Below are 23,170 nucleotides of genomic sequence, written 5' to 3'. Positions count from 1 at the left end.
CACCAGACCATTATTCCTCCTCAAACTACACAGTTGGCACTAAGCATTCAGGCAGGTAGCATTCTCCTGGCATCCCCCAAATACAGATTTGTCCGTCAGACTGCCAGTTGGTGAAGCTCGATTCATCATTCCAGAGAACGCGTTTCCACTGCTCGAGTCCAATGACGGCGAGCTTTACACCAATCCAGCTGACGCTTGGCATTGCACATGGTGATCTTAGGCGTGGCAGCTCGGCCATGGAAACCCATTTCATGAAACTCCCAACAAACGGTTATTGTGCTAATTTTGCTTCTATAAGAAATTTGGAATGCTGTAGTGAGTGTTGCAACAGAGAACAGACGATTTTTAGGTGCTTCAGCACACAGCAGTCCCGTTCTGTGAGCTTGTGTGGTCTATCACTTCATGGCTGAGCAGTTGTTGCTCCTAGACATTTCCACTTCACAGTAACACCACTTATAGTTGACTGGGGCAGCTCTAGCAGGGCAGGAATTTGACAAACTGACTTGTTGGAAAGGTGGCATCTTATGACAGTGCCACGTTTAAAGTCACTGAGCTCTTCAATACGGGCTATTCTACTGTCAATGTTTGTCTATGGATATTGCATAGCTGTGTGCTCAAGTTTATACACCTGTTAGTAACAGGTGTGGCTAAAATACCCAAATCCACTCATTTGAAGGTGTGTCCACATCATTTTGTGTCATACTTACCAGCATTAGTCAAGATAGCAGTCATGGTCAACGCTACCCCATGTCAGCTCGAGCATAAATTACCTTTAAAACTTCACAGTGTCGTCTGTCCAGTGTGCTGCTCTATAGCATGCTTTACATCAAATCGTGGCTTTAGGGTGCAACTAAAAAAGTAAACATTATGTTCATTTAAAATATACAACTGATAAGAAGAATCACCTTTGTCCCCTTATTTCAAGTCATCAGATAAAACACCACAATTCTCTTAGTTGACAATAGCAAAATGTTTATTCCAGATATTATGGTTTCAGCCAGACTGCAAAGAAATAAGGTTCAGTAACATGGAGGAAACTGCTGAAGAGACCTCGAACCCCAGAGAGACAACATACAGTAACGTACATACAATCTCTCACTGACTCTCAAACTGGACACGGCCAGCAGTGCACAAAATAGCATTTGGAGAATCGGGTGGCAAGAAAGAAAAATAACGCCTTGTGCCCACCCCACGGCCTAGTCAAGTCCTGTTGAGACTCTCCTGAAGGTCTGTTGTTTCCTTTAGTTTGCCTCATCCTTGGAAGCCTCGTCAAAATTCTCCACCAGATCTGAAACAACAAGCCAACTTGTCAGTCAGGGAAAGAAACAAGCAGTACTCTCTCCAAACATACATGCCTCCATCAGTCTTTACACTGGTCTCAGTCCACTTAAGAAAAAATGTGTGTTTTACCTAAAAACATGACCCCAGGTATAATTTCTACCCCCCCAATAACCTGATAAATCTGTCGGGTCCATATTTGGCTCAGTGGGGTCGAGGGTTATAATCGAAACAATTCTAAAAGGTCTGAATATAATTTAAAGTGGGGGTGGGAAACTAAACTCCGTTAATGACATGATGGCATAGACCATTAACCCTGCGTCATTGGGCTTCAACCGCTCCTCACTCTGAATTAGAGTAATTGTTTGTTACATTTGTGAAAACGTTTGGTTACGAGAAAAGGAGAGCCTTGGGAAAAGCTGTGGGTAACTAATGGCAACCTCATGTGTATGGACCACTTTTCTCCACAAAGAAAAGCAAACGGTGCTTTCAGAACTCAAACAACAAACATTTCAAACACTAAACCCACCACCCCGACTCCAATCACCATCAAGTGTTCAGTCATTGTTAGATCTCTTTAGCATGACCCCCTTCACTTCCTAAAAGTAAGCAAACCTGCCACGGTTCTATTATATGCGGGAAAATACAAGTCACACAGACATAGGAGAAAGTATAAATTACCACAATGTGAAATAACACTACACGTAGTTGTTGTGGAGAACCAACTCTTATAAGTGTCTAGGACAAAAAGCCATTGTTGAAGATACCTACACAATCTCTATGGTCACATTCAAATAAGGAAGGAGGAAAATTAATCAATAACTGGAGATGTGTCAATCCATGCCAAGAGGGTGGGAGTGGGATGGCATCAAATCAACTGCAAGAGGCTGGTGTGATATTCTCACACACAATGACACCACTATTACTGCACTTCCACCTAAGACTAAAGGCTTCCCAGAAAAAAACAGTTTGGAAAAATTTGTACGTATATTATAACATTGTGACGTTTTCATTAATTTTGGACTCAGGTGAGGGTTTTTCAGCTGTTTGGGCACACTACATTTTTTTCTGGAGGTAAACCGAAATTGGTCGCTGAAGTCTATGCCCCTTTGTCGGTGATTGATCAACAGTAGGGCTTCTTCAATAAGTCTAGTCATTCAGCGAGAGACAACTCGTTTTCATGTAAATTTGTTCGAGAAATACTGCACCAAACATCTTAGTTAGATGTAAAATTCAAGACTAAGATCTCCTTGTCAAAAATAATGACCGATTTATTGAGTTTTCTTAGATTCATTCAATACTATTTTGAGGCCTTTTAAAATGGACAAGCAGTACCATTGTCACTTTTTTCTAATTTTTCAAGGTGGGGTCTTTTCAGAGAGAACGCGAGCACCCTCGTTTGGGCCGCCAGCCGAACTGAAGCATGCTGACGCCTTTACCCCAAACCAGTGTGTCGTCAGTGTTTTATGTTAATGAAAGCTCCAGTATAATTGCGTTTCCATCAGGAGTGTGACAAGACTTGTGGTGAGCAGAATCAACAACCTCTGCATCATCAAGACAGTTGCTTTGTGAGAAGGTGTTCCAAGTTCAGTTGGCCATTGTTATGTAAATTACAAATGAAAAGTACCAGTCAGCATTTTGGGTAACACCAGGGATGTAAACTCAATGATCAATCATGACCTTTTAACTGTGAGATGGCTGTTCATGACCCACCTGGAACATCATCATCTTCCTCCTCAATGGGGGCGATTGGTGCTTTTCCATCTCCAGCTGTGAGGAAGAAATAAGAGATGTTACAAACCTGTTGCAGAGCTATGTACAAATGCCTCTGGTCTTCAGTTCAAGTTGTATACAATACATGATCATGACCTTTATAAAATAGTCTGTTTAAACAAATGGTATTTCTATTACAATGTCAGTGCCTGCCCAGTGCTCAAAATCAATCCAAGACCCTTCAGCCCTACCTCAAATCCCCCCATCCCAAAACTTTGAGATTACTACTGTGCATGTTAATCTTTTTTTTATATTACCAATCTGTCTGTTTCCTAAGCAAAAAGTGTAACAAAAAATGTACTCCAAACAGCAAAACCTTTTGCAATGAAAACCGGCACTGTTTGGGCAGACCCTCCGCCAGTACTCCCGAACCATTAGAACCAGTCCCCCCTCCCCATCTCACTCCCTCCCTCCCACAGCCCCACGTACCCTGTTTGGGCAGAGCCTCAGCCAGTCTCCGGAGGCTAGTCAGACTGTCTGCTCCCAGCTGGTTGAGGATGCTGGGGAGCATCTCTGTCAGCTGCTTGGTCTCGGCGTGGCCAGTGATGGTGAAGGTGTTGGCTGCCAGGGAGGCCTGCACTTTGGGGTTGTTGAAGTGGATCACTGTCCCCTGGTTCGTGAACATGTTCACCTGCGAGGAACAGAGGAGAAACGAGAACGGTAATGTGATGTTACTCGCAGTTATAGACATACAATCTGAAAGACTAGACACCTCCCTTTCTGAAGACCCAAATACAACAGCTAGCTAAAGTGGGCCATGAAATGAACCCTCCTTTGCTCTCAAAGAAATCAGTGGCTTCTAATTTAATTTTTCATACCAATTAAAGTACTCCAACATCCATTTAAATAGGGATGGTTACAGAGGGAGAGAGGACCAGTGAAGTGAGCACGTCATTTCCGGTCACAACTTGCAGACTTGTTTTCGAGTTGCTGTGCGTTTTGTTGCCAACCTGTTTTGCTACCTGACAAATTTTAATTACCGTTTATATATTTTTGTTTTTTCCTCCTCAACTTTTTCACTCCGGACGCTTTATCTGGACACGATTCGTCAGGACCTCCAACAGCCGAAGCTAAGTAGTAACATTAACATGATGCCTTCTAATTGCAGTCGCTGTACTGGCCTTACGGCGAGGATAGCTGTGCTACAAGCCCAGCTTCAGACGCAATCGCTAGGCAAGGGTAATTTCAGTGTAGGAAAGGATGAAACAGCGTCTGTGCCACCAGTAAGTACAGATAGTAGTATAAATCCCCTGGCACAGTCCCCGCAGCCGGACAACTTTCTCACGGTTTCTGGAAGGAAATGCTGTAGGAACGCTTAACCGGTGTCGCTCATTCAGCCGACAGAAACTTTCAACCGGTTTTCCCCATTAAGCAGCGGGTCGGAGTCAGAGGCCGAGTCTTCTCTGGTCTCTACTCCTCCCGTTACAGGGTCTGAGACGCCGAAGCTTCCCACCATTAGCTCTGACAAATTGAAAACTCTAGTCATTGGCGACTCCATTACCCGCAGTATTAGACTTAAAACTAATCATCCAGCGATCATACACTGTTTACCGGGGGGCAGGGCTACCGACGTTAAGGCTAATCTGAAGATGGTGCTGGCTAAAGCTAAAACTGGCGAGTGTAGAGAGTATAGAGATATTGTTATCCACGTCGGCACCAACGATGTTAGGATGAAACAGTCAGAGATCACCAAGCGCAACATAGCTTCTGCGTGTAAATCAGATAGAAAGATGTGTCGGCATCGAGTAATTGTCTCTGGCCCCCTCCCAGTTAGGGGGAGTGATGAGCTCTAGAGTCTCACAACTCAATCGCTGGTTGAAAATGTTTTCTGCCCCTCCCAAAAGATAGAATTTGTAGATAATTGGCCCTCTTTCTGGGACTCGCCCACAAACAGGACCAAGCCTGACCTGCTGAGGAGTGACGGACTCCATCCTAGCTGGAGGGGTGCTCTCATTTTATCTACCAACATAGACAGGGCTCTAACTCCTCTAGCTCCACAATGAAATAGGGTGCAGGCCAGGCAGCAGGCTGTTAGCCAGCCTGCCAGCATAGTGGAGTCTGCCACTAGCACAGTCAGTGTAGTCAGCTCAGCTATCACCATTGAGACCGTGTCTGTGCCTCGACCTAGGTTGGGCAAAACTAAACATGGCGGTGTTCGCCTTAGCAATCTCACTAGGATAAAGACCACCTCCATTCCTGTCATTTTTGAAAGAGATCATGATACCTCACATCTCAAAATAGGGCTACTTAATGTTAGATCCCTTACTTCAAAGGCAATTATAGTCAATGAACTAATCACTGATCATAATCTTGATGTGATTGGCCTGACTGAAACATGGCTTAAGCCTGATGAATTTACTGTGTTAAATGAGGCCTCACCTCCTAGCTACACTAGTGACCATATCCCCCGTGCATCCCGCAAAGGCGTAGGTGTTGCTAACATTTACGATAGCAAATTTCAATTTACTTTTTTTTTTTTGCCGTTTTCGTCTTTTGAGCTTCTAGTCATGAAATCTATGCATCCTACTCAATCACTTTTTATAGCTACTGTTTACAGGCCTCCTGGGCCATATACAGCGTTCCTCACTGAGTTCCCTGAATTCCTATCGGACCTTGTAGTCATAGCGGATAATATTCTAATCTTTGGTGACTTTAATATTCACATGGAAAAGTCCACAGACCCACTCCAAAAGGCTTTCGGAGCCATCATCGACTCAGTGGGTTTTGTCCAACATGTCTCTGGACCCACTCACTGTCAGTCATACGCTGGACCTAGTTTTGTCCCATGGAATAAATGTGGTGGATCTTAATGTTTTTCCTCATAATCCTGGACTATCGGACCACCATTTTATTACGTTTGCAATTGCAACAAATAATCTGCTCAGACCCCAACCAAGGATCATCAAAAGTCGTGCTATAAATTCACAGACAACACAAAGATTCCTTGATGTCCTTCCAGATTCCCCCTGTCTACCCAAGGACGCCAGAGGACAAAAATCAGTTAACCACCTAACTGAGGAACTCAATTTAACCTTGCGCAATACCCTAGATGCAGTTGCAACCCTAAAAACTAAAAACATTTCTCATAAGAAACTAGCTCCCTGGTACACAGAAAATACCCGAGCTCTGAAGCAAGCTTCCAGAAAATTGGAACAGAAATGGCGCCACACCAAACTGGAAGTCTTCCGACTAGCTTGGAAAGACAGTACTGTGCAGTACCGAAGAGCCCTTACTGCTGCTCGATCATCCTATTTTTCTAACTTAATTGAGGAAAATAAGAACAATCCGAAATTCCTTTTTGATACTGTCGCAAAGCTAACTAAAAAGCAGCATTCCCCAAGAGAGGATGACTTTCACTTTGGCAGTGATAAATTCATGAACTTCTTTGAGGAAAAGATTATGATTATTAGAAAGCAAATTACGGACTCCTCCTTAAATCTGCGTATTCCTTCAAAGCTCAGTTGTCCTGAGTCTGCACAACTCTGCCAGGACCTAGGATCAAGAGAGACGCTCAAGAGTTTTAGTACTATATCTCTTGACACAATGATGAAAATAATCATGGCCTCTAAACCTTCAAGCTGCATACTGGACCCTATTCCAACTAAACTACTGAAAGAGCTGCTTCCTGTGCTTGGCCCTCCTATGTTGAACATAATAAACAGCTCTCTATCCACCGGATGTGTACCAAACTCACTAAAAGTGGCAGTAATAAAGCCTCTCTTGAAAAAGCCAAACCCTGACCCAGAAAATATAAAAAACTATCGGCCTATATCGAATCTTCCATTCCTCTCAAACATTTTAGAAAGGGCTGTTGCGCAACAACTCACTGCCTTCCTGAAGACAAACAATGTATACGAAATGCTTCAGTCTGGTTTTAGACCCCATCATAGCACTGAGACGGCACTTGTGAAGGTGGTAAATGACATTTTAATGGCATCGGACCGAGGCTCTGCATCTGTCCTCGTGCTCCTAGACCTTAGTGCTGCTTTTGATACCATCGATCACCACATTCTTTTGGAGAGATTGGAAACCCAAATTGGTCTACATGGACAAGTTCTGGCCTGGTTTAGATCTTATCTGTCGGAAAGATATCAGTTTGTCTCTGTGAATGGTTTGTCCTCTGACAAATCAACTGTACATTTCGGTGTTCCTCAAGGTTCCGTTTTAGGACCACTATTGTTTTCACTATATATTTTACCTCTTGGGGATGTTATTCGAAAACATAATGTTAACTTTCACTGCTATGCGGATGACACACAGCTGTACATTTCAATGAAACATGGTGAAGCCCCAAAATTGCCCTTGCTAGAAGAATGTGTTTCAGACATAAGGAAGTGGATGGCTGCAAACTTTCTACTTTTAAACTTGGACAAAACAGAGATGCTTGTTCTAGGTCCCAAGAAACAAAGAGATCTTCTGTTGAATCTGACAATTAATCTTAATGGTTGTACAGTCGTCTCAAATAAAACTGTGAAGGACCTCGGCGTTACTCTGGACCCTGATCTCTCTTTTGAAGAACATATCAAGACCATTTCAAGGACAGCTTTTTTCCATCTACGTAACATTGCAAAAATCAGAAACTTTCTGTCCAAAAATGATGCAGAAAAATTATTCCATGCTTTTGTCACTTCTAGGTTAGACTACTGCAATGCTCTACTTTCCGGCTACCCGGATAAAGCACTAAATAAACTTCAGTTAGTGCTAAATACGGCTGCTAGAATCCTGACTAGAACCAAAAAAATTGATCATATTACTCCAGTGCTAGCCTCTACACTGGCTTCCTGTCAAAGCAAGGGCTGATTTCAAGGTTTTACTGCTAACCTACAAAGCATTACATGGGCTTGCTCCTACCTATCTCTCTGATTTGGTCCTGCCGTACATACCTACACGTACGCTACGGTCACAAGACGCAGGCCTCCTAATTGTCCCTAGAATTTCTAAGCAAACAGCTGGAGGCAGGGCTTTCTCCTATAGAGCTCCATTTTTATGGAACGGTCTGCCTACCCATGTCAGAGACGCAAACTCGGTCTCACCCTTTAAGTCTCTACTGAAGACTCATCTCTTCAGTGGGTCATATGATTGAGTGTAGTCTGGCCCAGGAGTGGGAGGGTGAACGGAAAGGCTCTGGAGCAACGAACCGCCCTTGCTGTCTCTGCCTGGCCGGTTCCCCTCTTTCCACTGGGATTCTCTGCCTCTAACCCTATTACAGGGGCTGAGTCACTGGCTTACTGGGGCTCTCTCATGCCGTCCCTGGAGGGGGTGCGTCACCTGAGTGGGTTGATTCACTGATGTGGTCATCCTGTCTGGATCCTAATCATGTCTGGGTTAGCACAGTCCACTTGACTGTGCTGCTGCTCCAGTTTCAACTGTTCTGCCTTATTATTATTCGACCATGCTGGTCATTTATGAACATTTGAACATCTTGACCATGTTCTGTTATAATCTCCACCCGGCACAGCCAGAAGAGGACTGGCCACCCCACATAGCCTGGTTCCTCTCTAGGTTTCTTCCTAGGTTTTGGCCTTTCTAGGGAGTTTTTCCAGCCACCGTGCTTCTACACCTGCATTGCTTGCTGTTTGGGGTTTTAGGCTGGGTTTCTGTACAGCACTTTGAGATATCAGCTGATGTACGAAGGGCTATATAAATAAATTTGATTTGATTTGACCAGTCTAACCATGAACCAGATCTTACCTCTTCGATGCCAGAGATGTTGTTGACTCCTAGTTTCTTTAAGGAGAACTGAAGTTTCTTGTCATCTGCAGTTGCAGTTCTGTGCACAACCTTCTTCTTTCTGCGAGCAGTGCCCTGTAAAAGAGAACAGATATATGAGGTACTCAAATCTTTTAACATGTGAGACATGAGCTTCATATTGACATATTTTTCTAAACATTCACTCTGAAGAAATAATTGATTGGTGTGAACGGCTTCTTACCTTGCCGCCGATGCGGACTTGTGCCTGAAGTTTGGCAAGTTTTTCTTGATTCATTATTATTTCTTTCATCTGAAATAGACACCGTATGTGTTGAGTTATTATATCACTGTCCTTTTGTTTCTGGTTATGTAACATTACATTTTTAAAAACATTTGCAAACCCTGCCTCACTTAACTCGCTAAGGCTTTATTTAAAAAATATTATTCATAAATATATATTTATTTATTGGGGGTGCACAATATATTTTTTTAAAATCGGCGAACATATCGGAATCGGCCAACACTAGCTAAAAATGCCAACATCGGTATCGGCCGATGTCTAGTTTAACGCCGATGTGCAAAACCGATGTCAAAGCTGACATGCATACCTATATAACGTAGGTACATGATTTAATGACGCCACTAAAAATGTTGCGCTATACGTGCAACACAGCATTCCTAAACTAGCCCACAATGTCTGCTGTGTGGATCGCGCAGTCAACAAGTTGAGCAGTCATTTGAAAGAGTAACACATTTTCAGCAAGACAACTCAAAGGCGAAATCCATTAAAGTCAAGATAATAGAATTCATTGCCCTTGACAATCAACCGTCATGGGCGATGTTGGCTTTCGCCGACTGGTTGAGCACCGGTACATACTACCAAATGCGCTATTGTTCAGATGTTGCCCTACCGGAGTTGCACAGTAATAGCGTCGCTGCTATTAGCTTCACGACATACATACTATGGAACACCATTTTGGTCTTTGCGTGTCAAAAAAGATACAGTAGCACTGTCAAAGCTGTACAAATAGTCTGCAAACACCAGCCATGAACGATGTAATGAAGCATAATTTTTTCGACCACAACTTCTGGGGTAGCTAGCTTTAGCTTGCTACCTAGCTAGCACCAATACAACCAGCCTAAAAACAATGACCAGTAGAAACTGCAGTCATTTTCATTATTCTTGGCAATGATTTAGTATTCTTTGTGAGTAAGTATTAGCTAGGTTGCCACTTGTTGTTCGCCTACTGAAATTGAACTTCAGTTCATGAAAATAAATAACTAGCCAGCAACTTAACCCCGTTGTCCATCAACCGGACCGGGTTATGTGTTGTGAAGCTAGCCACAATAAGGATTAGGCACAATAGGAGATTTTGCGGTTTGCCTTCAAAATAAAAGTATGTCATTGACAGTGATGCAAATGAATACAAATAGTAGAATTATGCCATGCTTTTATTTTGAAGGTTAACCGCAAAGTCCACTAATGTGGCTAATCCTTATTGTGGTTAGCTTCACATAGATGGGTCCGACTATTAAAGAACTGTTTTATAAATTTGGGTTACTTTAGATGATGACGCCTAGCTATAGAGTTAGCTAGCTAACTATAGCTACTGAAACCGATTATGTCATTTTGCTATGCTTTTGGGGAAGGACATTGTTTGCATCCATGAGCTAGCTAGCTTTTTTTTTAATGACCAACACTGTAGGTGCGTGAGACAACTTTACCAGCATCATAACAAACGTATCGATGAATCGTTGTGACATATGAAATACGAGTGATAGTTATTACACATTGATTACACTATGTAAAAAATTTATGAAAGCGTAAAATGATTATGTGACGTGCAGTCATATTCAGGTCGTGACTGGTCAACACGCTTATTTGACACGTCAAATAATGTTATTTGACGTGTCAAATAGTGTTAAATAATATATTTTTTGACACGCAAAGACAAACTGTATTCCATAGCAAAGACCCAAAAGGCGTTCCATTGAAATCCTGGTTGAGAATGAAACGACTGAATAAATTAACGAAACAGCACAACAAGTAAGTGAAATAAATAGGTTTTGATTATGTTTTACTGGTAATGGGGACATACATGCCTGCAAAATAACTTTTTGGTCAGTGTGGTGTGTGCGTCTGTAACCTTTATTTAACTAGGCAGTTAAGAACAAATTCTCATTTACAGTGATGGCCGACCCCAGCCAAACCCGGACGACGCTGTGCCAATTGTGCGCCGCCCTATGGGACTCCCAATCACGGCTGGATGTGATACAGCCTGGATTCGAACCAGCGACTGTAGTATCGCCTCTTGCACTGAGATGCAGTGCCTTAGACCGCTGCGTCCATGTGACTATTTAACTTTACTAGAATGCTTAAAAGGCCGCAAAAAAATTAATATCGGTTATCAGTATCCTTTTTTTTTTGCAAAGAAAATATCAGCCAAAATGTTTATATCGGTGCATCACTAATATTAGCTAGCTACAAACATCACACAAACATCTATCTTAAAAGTGTCATAAAATACAAGTTGAAGGCACACGCCTAGGCAAGTGAGTATTCTGTTCATATTCTGTAAATTAGCAAATACCCCAATACCAGCAAATCAAGATTATGGTTGGAAGTTAAGGCAAAGCTGCGGTATGTCTTCTAAACTGCCTGTTGAGCAGGCAGTATCATCTTTTTATTTTACCTTTATTTAACTAGGCAAATCAGTTAAAGAACAAATTCTTATTTTCAATTACGGCCTAGGAACAGTGGGTTAACTGCCTGTTCAGGGGTACAACGACAGATTTGTACCTTGTCAGCTCGGGGGTTTTGAACTTGAAACCTTCCGGTTACTAGTCCAACTCTCTAACCACTAGGCTACCCGGCCGCCTCTAGCAGCTGCCATTAACTAGTTAACGTTAGCTAATTACTGTAGAAGCAGAATGTGGAAAAAGTTAGACGCTTCCTACAGACACAGACCTGCAAACAAAACAAACGATTCGAGGTTTCCCAGTAAGTTAATGACAGACGGCTTACAAATTAATTAACTGTACCTAATATTACCTAGTTGTCGTTTGTCTGCTGGACTGAGACTATCAACCAATTTACCAGTAACGTTAGTTAGCAAGTTAGGGCGGCAGGGAGCCTAGTGGTTAGTGTTGGACTAGTAACCGAAAGATTGAATCCCCGAGCTGACAGGGTAAAAAAATATGTCGTTCTGAACAAGGCAGTTAACTGTTCCTAGGCCGTCATTGAAAATAAGAATTTGTTATTAACTGACTTGCCTAGATAAATAAAAGTAAATACAAAAAAATACAAATGTCTGTCCGGATATGGGTGCTCGCCAGCTGGTCGTTATAACGGTTAACTACTGCTAACGTTCGCAAACTAGCTACCTACACTAGTTACGAGCGGAATATGGCGAGAAAATTGAAAACCTTGACCATCGACACGCCTGCTAACTATCTACAAGCATTTGAGAGATTGACGATTACCACTGATAAATATAAGACAGATAGTAAACGATTTAGTTAACGGGCCTTGTGCCGCTGCTGGCTAGATACCAGGCTAACAAGTTAGCCAACGTTAGAAAGGGGCCTGTGAGTTGGACTCAACCTCTCAAGTCTACACTCATTTACGCAGTCCCCGTGAGTTCAAACTCCAAGATTTTCACCGGTCTGATAACTAAGGATATTGTTTACCTTGTGTCGTTGAAGAATGGCAGAAACAGTGCAGGAAAGAAGGTATTTTAGAGCTCCTAACTGACCTGCACACTAGCAGCGGGCACACGCGGGGAGCAAGATGGAAGCGAAAGAGGCTGGAGGAAGTGACGTGCGGGCAGAGGTGCAACCGCGAGAAGGGCCGATGGGCCAGTAACTAAATGACCTTACCAATATAATACTTATACTTATATATAAAACTTATTTCAGTGAAATTACATTATTAATTTTACTAGATTGAATAGCAAGCCTTAATATATATATATATATATATATATATATATATATATATATATATATATATATATATATGAATAGATTGTAATATATATGAATAGATTGTAATTACTCATCAGTGAAAGAGTAGAATAGAACTGTAGCTAACTATTCTCCGGTGTAGGCCGTCATTGTAAATACGCATTTGTTCTTAACTGACTTGCCTAGTTAAATAAAGGTTCAATTCTGTTGAGTAGACCTTTCACTTGTTCATCTTAGTTATGTTTTAGAAGGAATGTCTATGGTGTGATCAGCTACACACAACACCCTGCATTCTCAGTCATATTGTAAGATTGGCCTTCTCATTCTGTGGCTGAGAACAAAGTGGAAAGTGCCACCATAGCCCAGACCAAGCCTAGCCTACACGTGGAATGAAATTATATTTTTTATTCAGCCTAAAGCTTGGATCCCATATCTAAAGCCTGTCACAATGCAATTGCAGTAGGGCTATATGTACTCACACTGGTATACAACTGGTGTACCTGTTAATGGAATTTTCTAAGATTTTCAAGAAATGTCCAGTACAATACAAAACTCCCATGGTAATGTGAACACAAAAATGTAGCTCTCAACCTTTGCCTATAGCGTTTCATAGTCACCACTACATTACCAGATCGAAGTTAGCAATGTTCATTTTGTCCCAACAGACACAATCTCAAGTATTTTCACAAGTATTTGTTAAGTTGCCTATTTATGAATTCTGATTATTTGCAGGGATACACAACATCCGGAAATATATGTACAGTGCCTTTAGAAAGTATTCATACCCCTTGATTTATTCAACATTTTGTTGTGCTACAGCCTGAATTCAAAATTGATTAAATATATTTTCTTCTCGCCCATCTACACACAATACCCCATAATGACACGTGAAAACATGGTTTTAGAAATTTTACCACATTTATTTAAAATGCAATACAGAAAGTATTCACACCTCTGTTAGAATCCCATTTGGCAGCCATTACAGCTGTGAGTCTTTCTAGTCTCTAAGAGCCTGGATTGTACAATATTTGCACATTATTCTTTAAAAAATTATTCAAGCTCTGTCAAGTTGGTTGTTGGCCATTACTAGAAAGCCATTTCAAGTCTTACCATAGATTTTCAAGCCAATTTAAGTCAAAACTGTAACTAGGCAACTCAGGAATATTTAATGTCATCTTGGTGAGCATATTATATATATTTGGCCTTGTGTTTTAGGTTATTGTCCTGATGATTTCTCTACCAGTGTGTATTGGAAAGCAGACTGAACAAGGTTTTCCTTTAGGATTTTGCCTTTGTTTAGCTCTATTCCATTTCTTTATATCCTAAAAAACTCCCTAGTCCTTGCCGATGACAAGCATACCTATAACATGATGCAGCCACCACCATGCTTGAAAATATGAAGAGTAGTACTCAGTAATGTATTGTGTTGGATTTGCCCCAAACATAACACTTTGTATTCAGGACATAAAGTTTGTTTCTTTGCCACATTTTTTTGCAGTCTTACTTTAGTACATTATTGCAAACAGGATGCATGTTTTTGAATATGTTTTATTGTGTACAGGCTTTTTTCTCTTCACTCTGTCATTTATGTTGGTATTGTGGAGTAACTACAATGTTGTTGATCATCCATTTTCTCCTATCAAAGCCATTTAACTCTGTAACTGTTTTGAAGTCACCACTGACATCATGGTGAAATCCCTAAGCGGTTTCCTTCCTCTCCGGGAACTGAGTTAGGATGGACGCCTGTATCTTTGTAGTGACTGGGTGTATTGATACACCATCCAAAGTGTAAATAATGACTTCACCATGCTCAAAGGGATTTTTACCCATCTTCCAATAGGTGCCCTTCTTTCCAAGGCATTGGAAAAACCTCCCTGGTCTTTCTGGTTGAATTCACTGATCGGCTGAGGGACCTTACAGATAATTGCATGTGTGGGGTACAGAGATGAGGTAGTCATTCAAAAATCATGTCAAACACTATTATTGCACACAGTTATATGAGTCCATATAACTTATTATGTGACTTGTTAAGATAACATAGGGGTTGGATACTTATTTACGCAAGACATTTTCAGTTTTATATTTTTTATTCCACTTTTACATTATGGGGTATTGTGTGTAGGTCAGTGACACAAAATCTCACAAAATGTGGAAAAAGACAAGTGGTGTGAATACCTTCTGAAGGCACTATAGATATCTTTATTATAAATAGTACTATACCACCCTTGACAGTGTGATGCTGACGTGTTAAAAATGTCTCAACTTCAACGTGCCCCATTCTCCCCTACACTCTCTCTCACACTCACTTTCTCTCTCTTTGTCTCTTTGTCTCTCTCTCTCTCTCTCACACACACACACACACACACACATGACACATCATGCCTGATCACGGACATGTACCCGCACACACGCACAGGTATTGTCTTGCCTTTTATGCATGTGATACATATTAATCACATGCTACCAAGTCCCCAGAGAGAGACTGACTCTTTTGGTGACATTTATAGGATTTGTCAGCGCGAGAAGCAGGGATTGCGTTCAGCAGTAAGTGCTTTCTTGGTACCCCGTGGCACTGAAACACCATCCGATCGTAGAGAGGAATTTATAAACACTTTAGAAGTGGTTTACCACAAATGCGAACCCTGCTTTAAAGACGGACTCCAGCGTTAGTTCACGAATTAATTTAACTATAGCCCAAACCATGCCTATACTACTAACTAACTCAAATAAATAATTTCGAATGAGGATTTATAGAACACCTGATGCAAACAGTCTAAATGTTTTTCCCACAGCCAATGTAGGTGACAATCGTGACATATCAGCCCATAAATCTATACATCAAAACCCATTTTATTCATCTTCAGAAAGCGTCAGTGTCGAGCACAAAAATAATTCATTAAAATAGATGATTATAGTTATTATCAACTTTCACCTATCATTAACTTTTAATATCGCTAACCAGGCCCAGGTCTATCAAATCTATTGAATCAATTTGTGATTATTATTCGGTTTACGTGACTGGTCATTTAATCTCAAAGTGACTGGTCATTTGGTCTCCGGGTCTTTCCGTAGCCCTCTCCAAGACTAGGTTATTTTATGTCTAAACTAGTATTTCAAAAAAAGGCATAGGCCTATTAAACGAATTAAGTTCAACAAGGCTTTGTTTTCAAAAATAGCAATTAATTTGCCATGCACTGTCAGCATCACCCGAGATTCTTTAATAGCCAAGTATTTTCTTACAGAAATAAAACATGTAATATTCAATTAACTTAGGTTTACCTTACTCTTTTACTACCTTAACATTGTAACATTATATACATTATATATATCTAATGTAGTGCATGTGGAAATAAGTAGGCCTACTTGTGGTCACTTTTATTTATTTTTCCCTGAATGATTGTACAATAAAGACTGCATAATGTCCGTCATAGTGAAAGGGCCAATAGCTATTAACAGCGCATTCATTTGCCATTTACTGCACTAGCACAATAAACTAATAAACAAACACTGATAACCAGTGTCACATGCGTGACTTTTGCTCCAAATAATTCAAACTGGTTTTCACGCACGACTTTTTTACGCACAAAATAACTATTCTATACCAATGGTGTGTTAATTCTGAAGAGTTAAATCAAAAGACCATTAGTTCGATAGTCTTTAAAAATATTTTTAAGACCTGTCTGAGAGAGATGTGTATTTGAGAGAGTTCTAGTTCTAATGGTCCGTTGGCGAGGTGTAGGCTTGAGGCAATTGTCAGCCAATTGGTAATTTGTGAGAGTGAAAGGGCTTGCATGTAACTGATAAACTGTTACTGTAATATAAATAGTATGCAGATTTAATTCAAAAGAACGAAAGGGAAAACAAAAGTGCTGTCATTGTCAAACATTTGACAGCTGAAGTTGTCAAAGTAGACATCGTGTTGAGAGGACAATTTCTCCGCTAGATGGTGCTGCATGGTCCAACATAACGCTACAGTAGAGTTGTTGATAGGCCAGAGAAAAATAAACATAAGTCATCATACAACTCTGAATCAACCATGGGTTAGCCATTGTATGGTCATCATCAAGCACCAGACATTTTCTTATTGACATAATGATCACCTAAACCCATTCATCCTTATCTCTACAATACAACAGATGGATTTAATCGTTCTATATAGGCTCTATTGTTGTAGTCTAGGCTACTTTTGTAGTCTATAGGTTTTCTGAACTTACTAACATAACTAATTGGGGGACATAGGAGACATTGTGATAACAACAGTAATAAATAGTCTATTTGAATTCAAATATAGTTTTACCTATAGGCCTACTTTATTGTTGCAAACAGTCACGTTCTTTATCAAGGAATGGTGATGTTTGATAGGTTTTCAGCGCTTTTAAAACGTATTTTATGTAATGAAAAGTTTTATTTCCTACCGATTTGTTGTTTCATGCACCCAACATTGGTATATGAGAGATATGATCAAGTGTCACTCACTCCAAGCTGAGATCAAGAGATGTCTTACATCTAGTTTTGTGGAAAATATGCATGATTTAGCCTATACATGACTGACATCCATAATGTTTGATTTTAGTGCACTAACAAAGCGAGTCCCAGTTTAAATTGTAAGTGTCAGATTTTGAACCAAAATGTGACACTTAAAAATGTTGATTCTTCACAGTCGACCAACTTCATGACAGTAACTGTCTCCTAGGTGTTAAAAGGGGTTCTGTAGAATGAAATTTAGTTAAAATTTGATTGGTGAGAAGGAAAATATTAGCAGTCATACGGTGTAGCTTCTCGTGCGTACTTCTCGTGCAACGGCAATGAAATGGAAAATCACAACTGGGAAGTTGTTTTGAAACAATTTCAGATAATGAAAAGTTCCGTTTTACAATATAGTTATAAGCCTACATTTCATACTCTTTATATATTTCAAATGAATTACTTAATTGAAAAGCATCCTATAGGCCTATGTTGGTGTAGTTTTAAAGTAGGCTTCTATGAATAAGGAATAGGAAATGTTGCTGTGCGTTAAGCTATTACGCACGTGTAGACCTACAGAAATGTCTGCACACTCTTTTGCGGGAGTCGTATCACGTAAGGATGCTTTAGCCTACACTGTTACATGGATACAATTATAATATTGTACACTAGATAACAGGATCCAGATAAACCAAATAAAAAATGTTATACTGTATGCGTAAATATCACAATCATTTATCAAAAATCATATCAACTCATCAAAACAGCAGATTTATTTGATGTTTTCCCCCTTTATTTAAAAAAACATCAATCAGAGCTATAAAGTCAGTGCATGGCAGAGGCCCTTATTTCTCGAGCTGCTCGCATGCTCTGCGTGACCCGTGACTGATGCGAGTTAACAGCTGACTCTTTTCTATTACAAATGGCTCGCGGATAATCTAGATAACTACTGGATCACGCAAACTATGAAACGTGGAGAGTGGGTCATGAAACTCCGACTGTGAACATTTTTTATTTATTTTATGAATCATGAATTATCTGAACTATTTTTTCTTATTAAAATCCATAACTTTATAAATACTTATAATTTATGTCAATTATTTAAAACATAACATTCCACTATCATGTTACAGCTTTATATCACATTAGATGATGATCTATAAGGGATAGTCCTACCAGCATGGGCTTTGTTCTGCATGCAGCCTTCTTCTATCTTCTATGTTCATTGATATAGGCCAATTTTTTTGCCAAACATTTAGCTGAAATGAAAGGTTTAGATTAATTATATTTGTATACAAAGATGACCACCAAAAAGAGAACCAAACTTTTTTAAATCGTCCACAGTTACACAATTGTTGCTATTTTTTTTTTTTTGTATCTCTTCATTTGCCTTGGTGACGTTCCTTCGACATGTGATCAGAGCTCTGGTATAAAGCGCGAGGGAAGATCCGCCCTCTTTAGGATTCAGGTTTGGCCTTTTTCAGGTCTTTCCACAGGCTAGTATCCGGATGTGCGATATTGAACAACGAAAAAAGCCCTAAAACATATGGTAGTGGTTGGGAAAAAGGGACATCTATTACCGCCGGCGTGCTCCTCTAATTCCATCATATGAGTTGTCTTGGAAGAGGGCAGAGTAGCACCGGCAGTATATCCTCTTCCTATCCGCCGTAGCTTCTGGGAGCGCACAGTGCAGCCTCTACACAGCTAGCGGTGAGCCATGACTCTGAGCTCCGAGATGTCGGATGCCTCCATCCTTTCGGAAGAGACAGACATCGACGTGGTCGGCGAGGGGGAGGATGGGGACAGCCAAACTCGCTCTTACGTAGACGAGGTGGCGCAGATGCACGATGACCTGCTGTCTGGCTCCCCGCCATGCCTGGACAGCTCCTCGTCCCGGGATCCTTACAAACCAGCCAGTAAGAACACCCTGGTGAAGCCCCCTTACTCCTATATCGCCTTGATCACTATGTCAATTCTTCAGAGCCCCAAGAAGCGGCTCACCCTCAGTGAAATTTGCGATTTCATCAGCAACCGTTTCCCGTACTACCGGGAAAAGTTCCCCGCGTGGCAGAACTCGATCCGACACAACTTGTCCCTGAATGACTGTTTCGTCAAGATACCGAGGGAACCGGGGAACCCCGGGAAGGGAAACTACTGGACCCTAGACCCGGAGTCCGCCGATATGTTCGATAACGGCAGCTTTCTGAGACGACGGAAACGCTTTAAACGGCAGCAGCAGCAGGACTTTCTGCGGGAGCACAACAGTTTTATCCCCGCGGCTGCGTACGGCTATGGACCTTACGGCTGCGGCTACGGTATCCAGCTGCAGTCCTATCATACACACTCTGCGATTTTCGCGTTTCAGCAGCAACAGTCCAGGCATTCACACACGGGGACCATTATTCCGGCACCGTCCTTAATGCCCACCTCCACTGACTTGGCCAGGAGCCGGTTCTATCCCCAGCTCAGCCCCAGCCTGGCTTCACCCATACAGACTGCAGCCAAGTCCAGCTCGCCTGTCCAGCGCTCTCCCTTCTCCATTGAGAGTATCATTGGTGGGTCGCTGAGCCCTGCGCACTCTCAATGTGCCTCGCGGACTTCTCCTCTTGTTCCAATGTTATCGTCCTCCCTCGCGCCACAGTCGCCCAACCAGTCGCAGAGCGTGCACCCAGGAACTGTTTTACACACGGTCGAGAACTTTCCCAACAGAATTGTGAACGGTACTAGTGGCTGTTAATTTCTATAAACTAACTTCAAAGTTTTCAAGAAATATGAACAAAAACGCCCCTCTTTGAAGGTAGGATTATTTTCGTATGTTTTTGTTGTTGTTGGGTCAACACGCAACTTAATGATGGATATTAACACTAGGGCTTATTCATGCCTATACATGCTGTAAAAAAAATATATTATATTTATGTTAATAACATTTTAGTGTCAATCTAATTTTCTCTCCACGAAATGTTTCGTTGTTTATGAAGTGATTCGTTTAAGTCACTGTCTAGGGCGTCTCAGGATCGACTTAATGAAACAGCTTATAAATGATCACGTCTAAACAATGTATATTGTGTCACACACACCAATGTTTTTGTAGTTTGGCAAATTGAAACATTTTTACTGTTTTGATTTGTGCTTTGTATTGAAAAGACACAAAGATGAAAGTAATTCATTTATATGCAGTGTGTGCTTATTTCAGTAATAAAACATTGTACATTCTTTGGCAAGTATTGTATAATTTTTTACACGGTTTGTTTTTCAACAAGAATAAATATTGTTTTACAAAAAAAACTCTTTGCCTGGAAAGTAACTTATTAATAAGTAAGTAATAATCTCAGTCTAGAAATTAGCCTAATGTAGGCCCACACTTGACCACGTGCATGAAGTAGCCTTTAGTGTTGTTTAATGATTTTGAAAGACCTATCCTTTTCATTTTTGTTAAGAAATATATTTCCAAAAAGTAATAGACAATGTAGGCTATAACCTATTGAGTGGGCACATAATAATAATAATAATAATAATATAAATATGACTACTGCCTTTATAATAATAAACTACTAACACTACAACTACTAGTCCTAGCTGCTGTTAATAAATAAATAATAATAATAACAATGCATCTAAATTGCTGTTACAATGACTCATGGACATTTTTTATTATATAAATAATAATGAACTTTCAGTGTTAAATGACCAAAACTGGCACCATTACTTTCAACAGGCCAAGGGGTGCAAGACAAACTTCATATTCGCTACCTATAGACCTTTAAGAAACTTTGCGTGCGTGTGTGCGTGTGCGGGAATGCGTGAGTGTGTGTGTGACTTTAAGAACATGTAGGCCTACAACTCTATACCATTAACATTCTGAATAAATATTTTATTCAGGCTTTTCAACATGTATCTTTACACACACAAACAGACACAATTTAGTCCTCGTGTGTGTGTGTGTGGCCTAGCTGTGTCTGAATGTAATTACATTTTCCTTGCACGGGATGGATGACAAACCTTGGACCTACAGGTCCATTTGCCCTCTCCCACATGCATCCTTGTAATTACGCTTGGTGGACAGGCCGGTGTCACTGGGGTGACAGAGATTGTATTTTGCTACCTTCAGGACCGACGGTGATTATCACGCGGGTGATCCGAGGCAGCTGGCTCGGACTCTTGATAAAACACTGCTCCTCGACCAATTCCTTATCTCCTCATACTTGTCACAGTTGCCACGAGAGAGAGAGATGTATTGGTCAGCGAGGCTATACTCCTTAACATCCATAGCCCAGAGCAGTAGAATACAGACATGCGCCGTGGCGAGGGTTGTTGCAAGGAAAGTAAGACGATTTGATGCGCATTAGGAAACATATGTGAATAAAAAAAAACTAGCCTATATATTAAAACGCGCGTCAGGAGCATAACGTAATTTTCATGCAATTATGCATCATTAGATATTAGTATACATATAGCCCACATGTCATTAGTAGAAGCCATAACATTAGATCTATCCGCCACTGTCCTCAATGATGAGCCTATGGATAATAATAGGACCATGAAGTGTATAGGCTTTGGCTATATGATGTTATTTTGGATGATGCCTAAACAATAGACCTGCATCTCTTTACTAAATATACCATTCCACATTCAAAGCAGGTGTTTGTAAGAAAAGGCTGGAAAGTTGATTTTCAGAAGGCCTCAATCTCACAACATCAAGGCTGTGGCGTGATGCGTGGGCCACAAGCCAAGAGAAAGACCCCCACTCTCTCCGAGGGAAGGACCACTGTTTGGCGTGTGTTATCCATCCGTGACTACAAATGCGCATCCCCGTCGCCCGGCCGCGTGTTAATGGCGCCGCTGCGTGCTTCCCAGTTGCAGAGGAAATGCGTGTAGCAATAGCTACAATCCACTCAGCGCCGTGCGCCGCTCAGAAACAGTTCACTAGGCCACCGGAGGACAGCAGCATGCGTGATGATGTAACACGCAAGCCAAGCAGCCAGAGCAGAGCGAGAGTCCCTGGCTGTGCCATGGCCCTACACTCACACCACGCCGGGTCGCAACCTGCTTATTGGAGACTGAGGTCACATATTTGTTCGTGCTAATTGATAAATATACCTCGTAGAAAAGGGTCAAGCAGGAGCGAGACATGACTAAAGACGACTTTTAGCAATTCACAGGCAATAGGTGTATGCAGGGAGCCGCCCATAGCTGACAGATTGAGAGATGACATAAATGGAGTCTATTGGCTTTATGGATATGCAAATATGGATATGTAATGCCATACAAACTCGGAGTGCTGAAATCTAGGAAATGTGCCATATAGGCCTGCAAAAATTTGAATATTTTCAACAATCCTACGATGTTGTTAACAATTAATCTAGTTTGAAATAACCTAATAATTTGTAAATGTTGAATGTTTTCATCACACACACAGGCACACATGCACACTATAGGCCCATGCACAGAAAAATATGTTGTCTTTCTTGTAAATCTCTATAAAATAAAAGGCCTATTGCTACATAAACTGCCCTCATAATGTAATTTGTATTAGTAGCCTTTAATCCGTGTATGTTTATGTTTACTTTTATAAATATGGGCTACTCAAATGCACAAATATAAATGTATTAGATTTCAGAAAATATGTCACTTTTTGTTGGATCTTTTATGATTGGAGAAACAGGATTGTATGATTAAAATAATTTGTGTGGTAGGCCTACAAGTTCTGAAATAAGAGAGAAACGGCCTGACCAGCTTAATCTTCACCATCGCTGGATTGTAATGAAGTGAGACTAAAATGGTTTGGTTATGATTGTGACTGAACGACAGTAGTAACTAGACGAGAATATAATATAATATAATAGAATATAATATAATAGAATAGAATAGAATAGAATAGAAAATAAAATAATAGAAAGCGAAAAACACGATACGTCTGAGAAAAGAATCTTCACGCAATGACACTACAGAATATTAGACACATTTAAAGCAAATCAATTCAACAGTGTAAGATGGTGTA

General features: G+C 40.8%; 2 protein-coding genes across 3 annotated transcripts; one reads left to right on the top strand and one right to left on the bottom strand.

Moving 5' to 3' along the window:
- Nucleotides 1-954: 954 nt before the first annotated feature.
- Nucleotides 955-12,557, bottom strand: LOC139408469 (transcription factor BTF3). Of its 2 annotated transcripts, none has more exons than XM_071152399.1 (6): nucleotides 12,498-12,557; nucleotides 8,984-9,052; nucleotides 8,743-8,856; nucleotides 3,481-3,682; nucleotides 2,992-3,048; nucleotides 955-1,288 (listed from the first exon to the last, which is right to left on the bottom strand). In XM_071152399.1, the coding sequence occupies exons 2-6, from the start codon at nucleotides 9,050-9,052 to the stop codon at nucleotides 1,242-1,244; spliced, it is 489 nt and encodes a 162-aa protein (XP_071008500.1). In that variant the 5' UTR covers nucleotides 12,498-12,557; the 3' UTR covers nucleotides 955-1,241. The 2 variants fall into 2 exon arrangements, with proteins under 2 accessions (XP_071008500.1, XP_071008501.1); XM_071152400.1 differs by having other exon boundaries at nucleotides 12,433-12,550.
- A 6,141-nt stretch (nucleotides 12,558-18,698) lies between these two features.
- LOC139409878 (forkhead box protein D1-like) lies at nucleotides 18,699-20,308 on the top strand. The gene has a single exon (XM_071155272.1). The coding sequence runs from the start codon at nucleotides 18,890-18,892 to the stop codon at nucleotides 19,907-19,909; it is 1,020 nt and encodes a 339-aa protein (XP_071011373.1). The 5' UTR covers nucleotides 18,699-18,889; the 3' UTR covers nucleotides 19,910-20,308.
- The last annotated feature ends 2,862 nt before the right edge of the window (nucleotides 20,309-23,170 follow it).

This window comes from Oncorhynchus clarkii, chromosome 5 (assembly GCF_045791955.1).
Source record: "Oncorhynchus clarkii lewisi isolate Uvic-CL-2024 chromosome 5, UVic_Ocla_1.0, whole genome shotgun sequence".
In the NCBI taxonomy this organism is placed as follows: domain Eukaryota; kingdom Metazoa; phylum Chordata; class Actinopteri; order Salmoniformes; family Salmonidae; genus Oncorhynchus; species Oncorhynchus clarkii.
The sequence above is the reverse complement of the archived record's forward strand: the minus strand, read 5'-3'. Positions and strand labels throughout refer to the sequence as shown.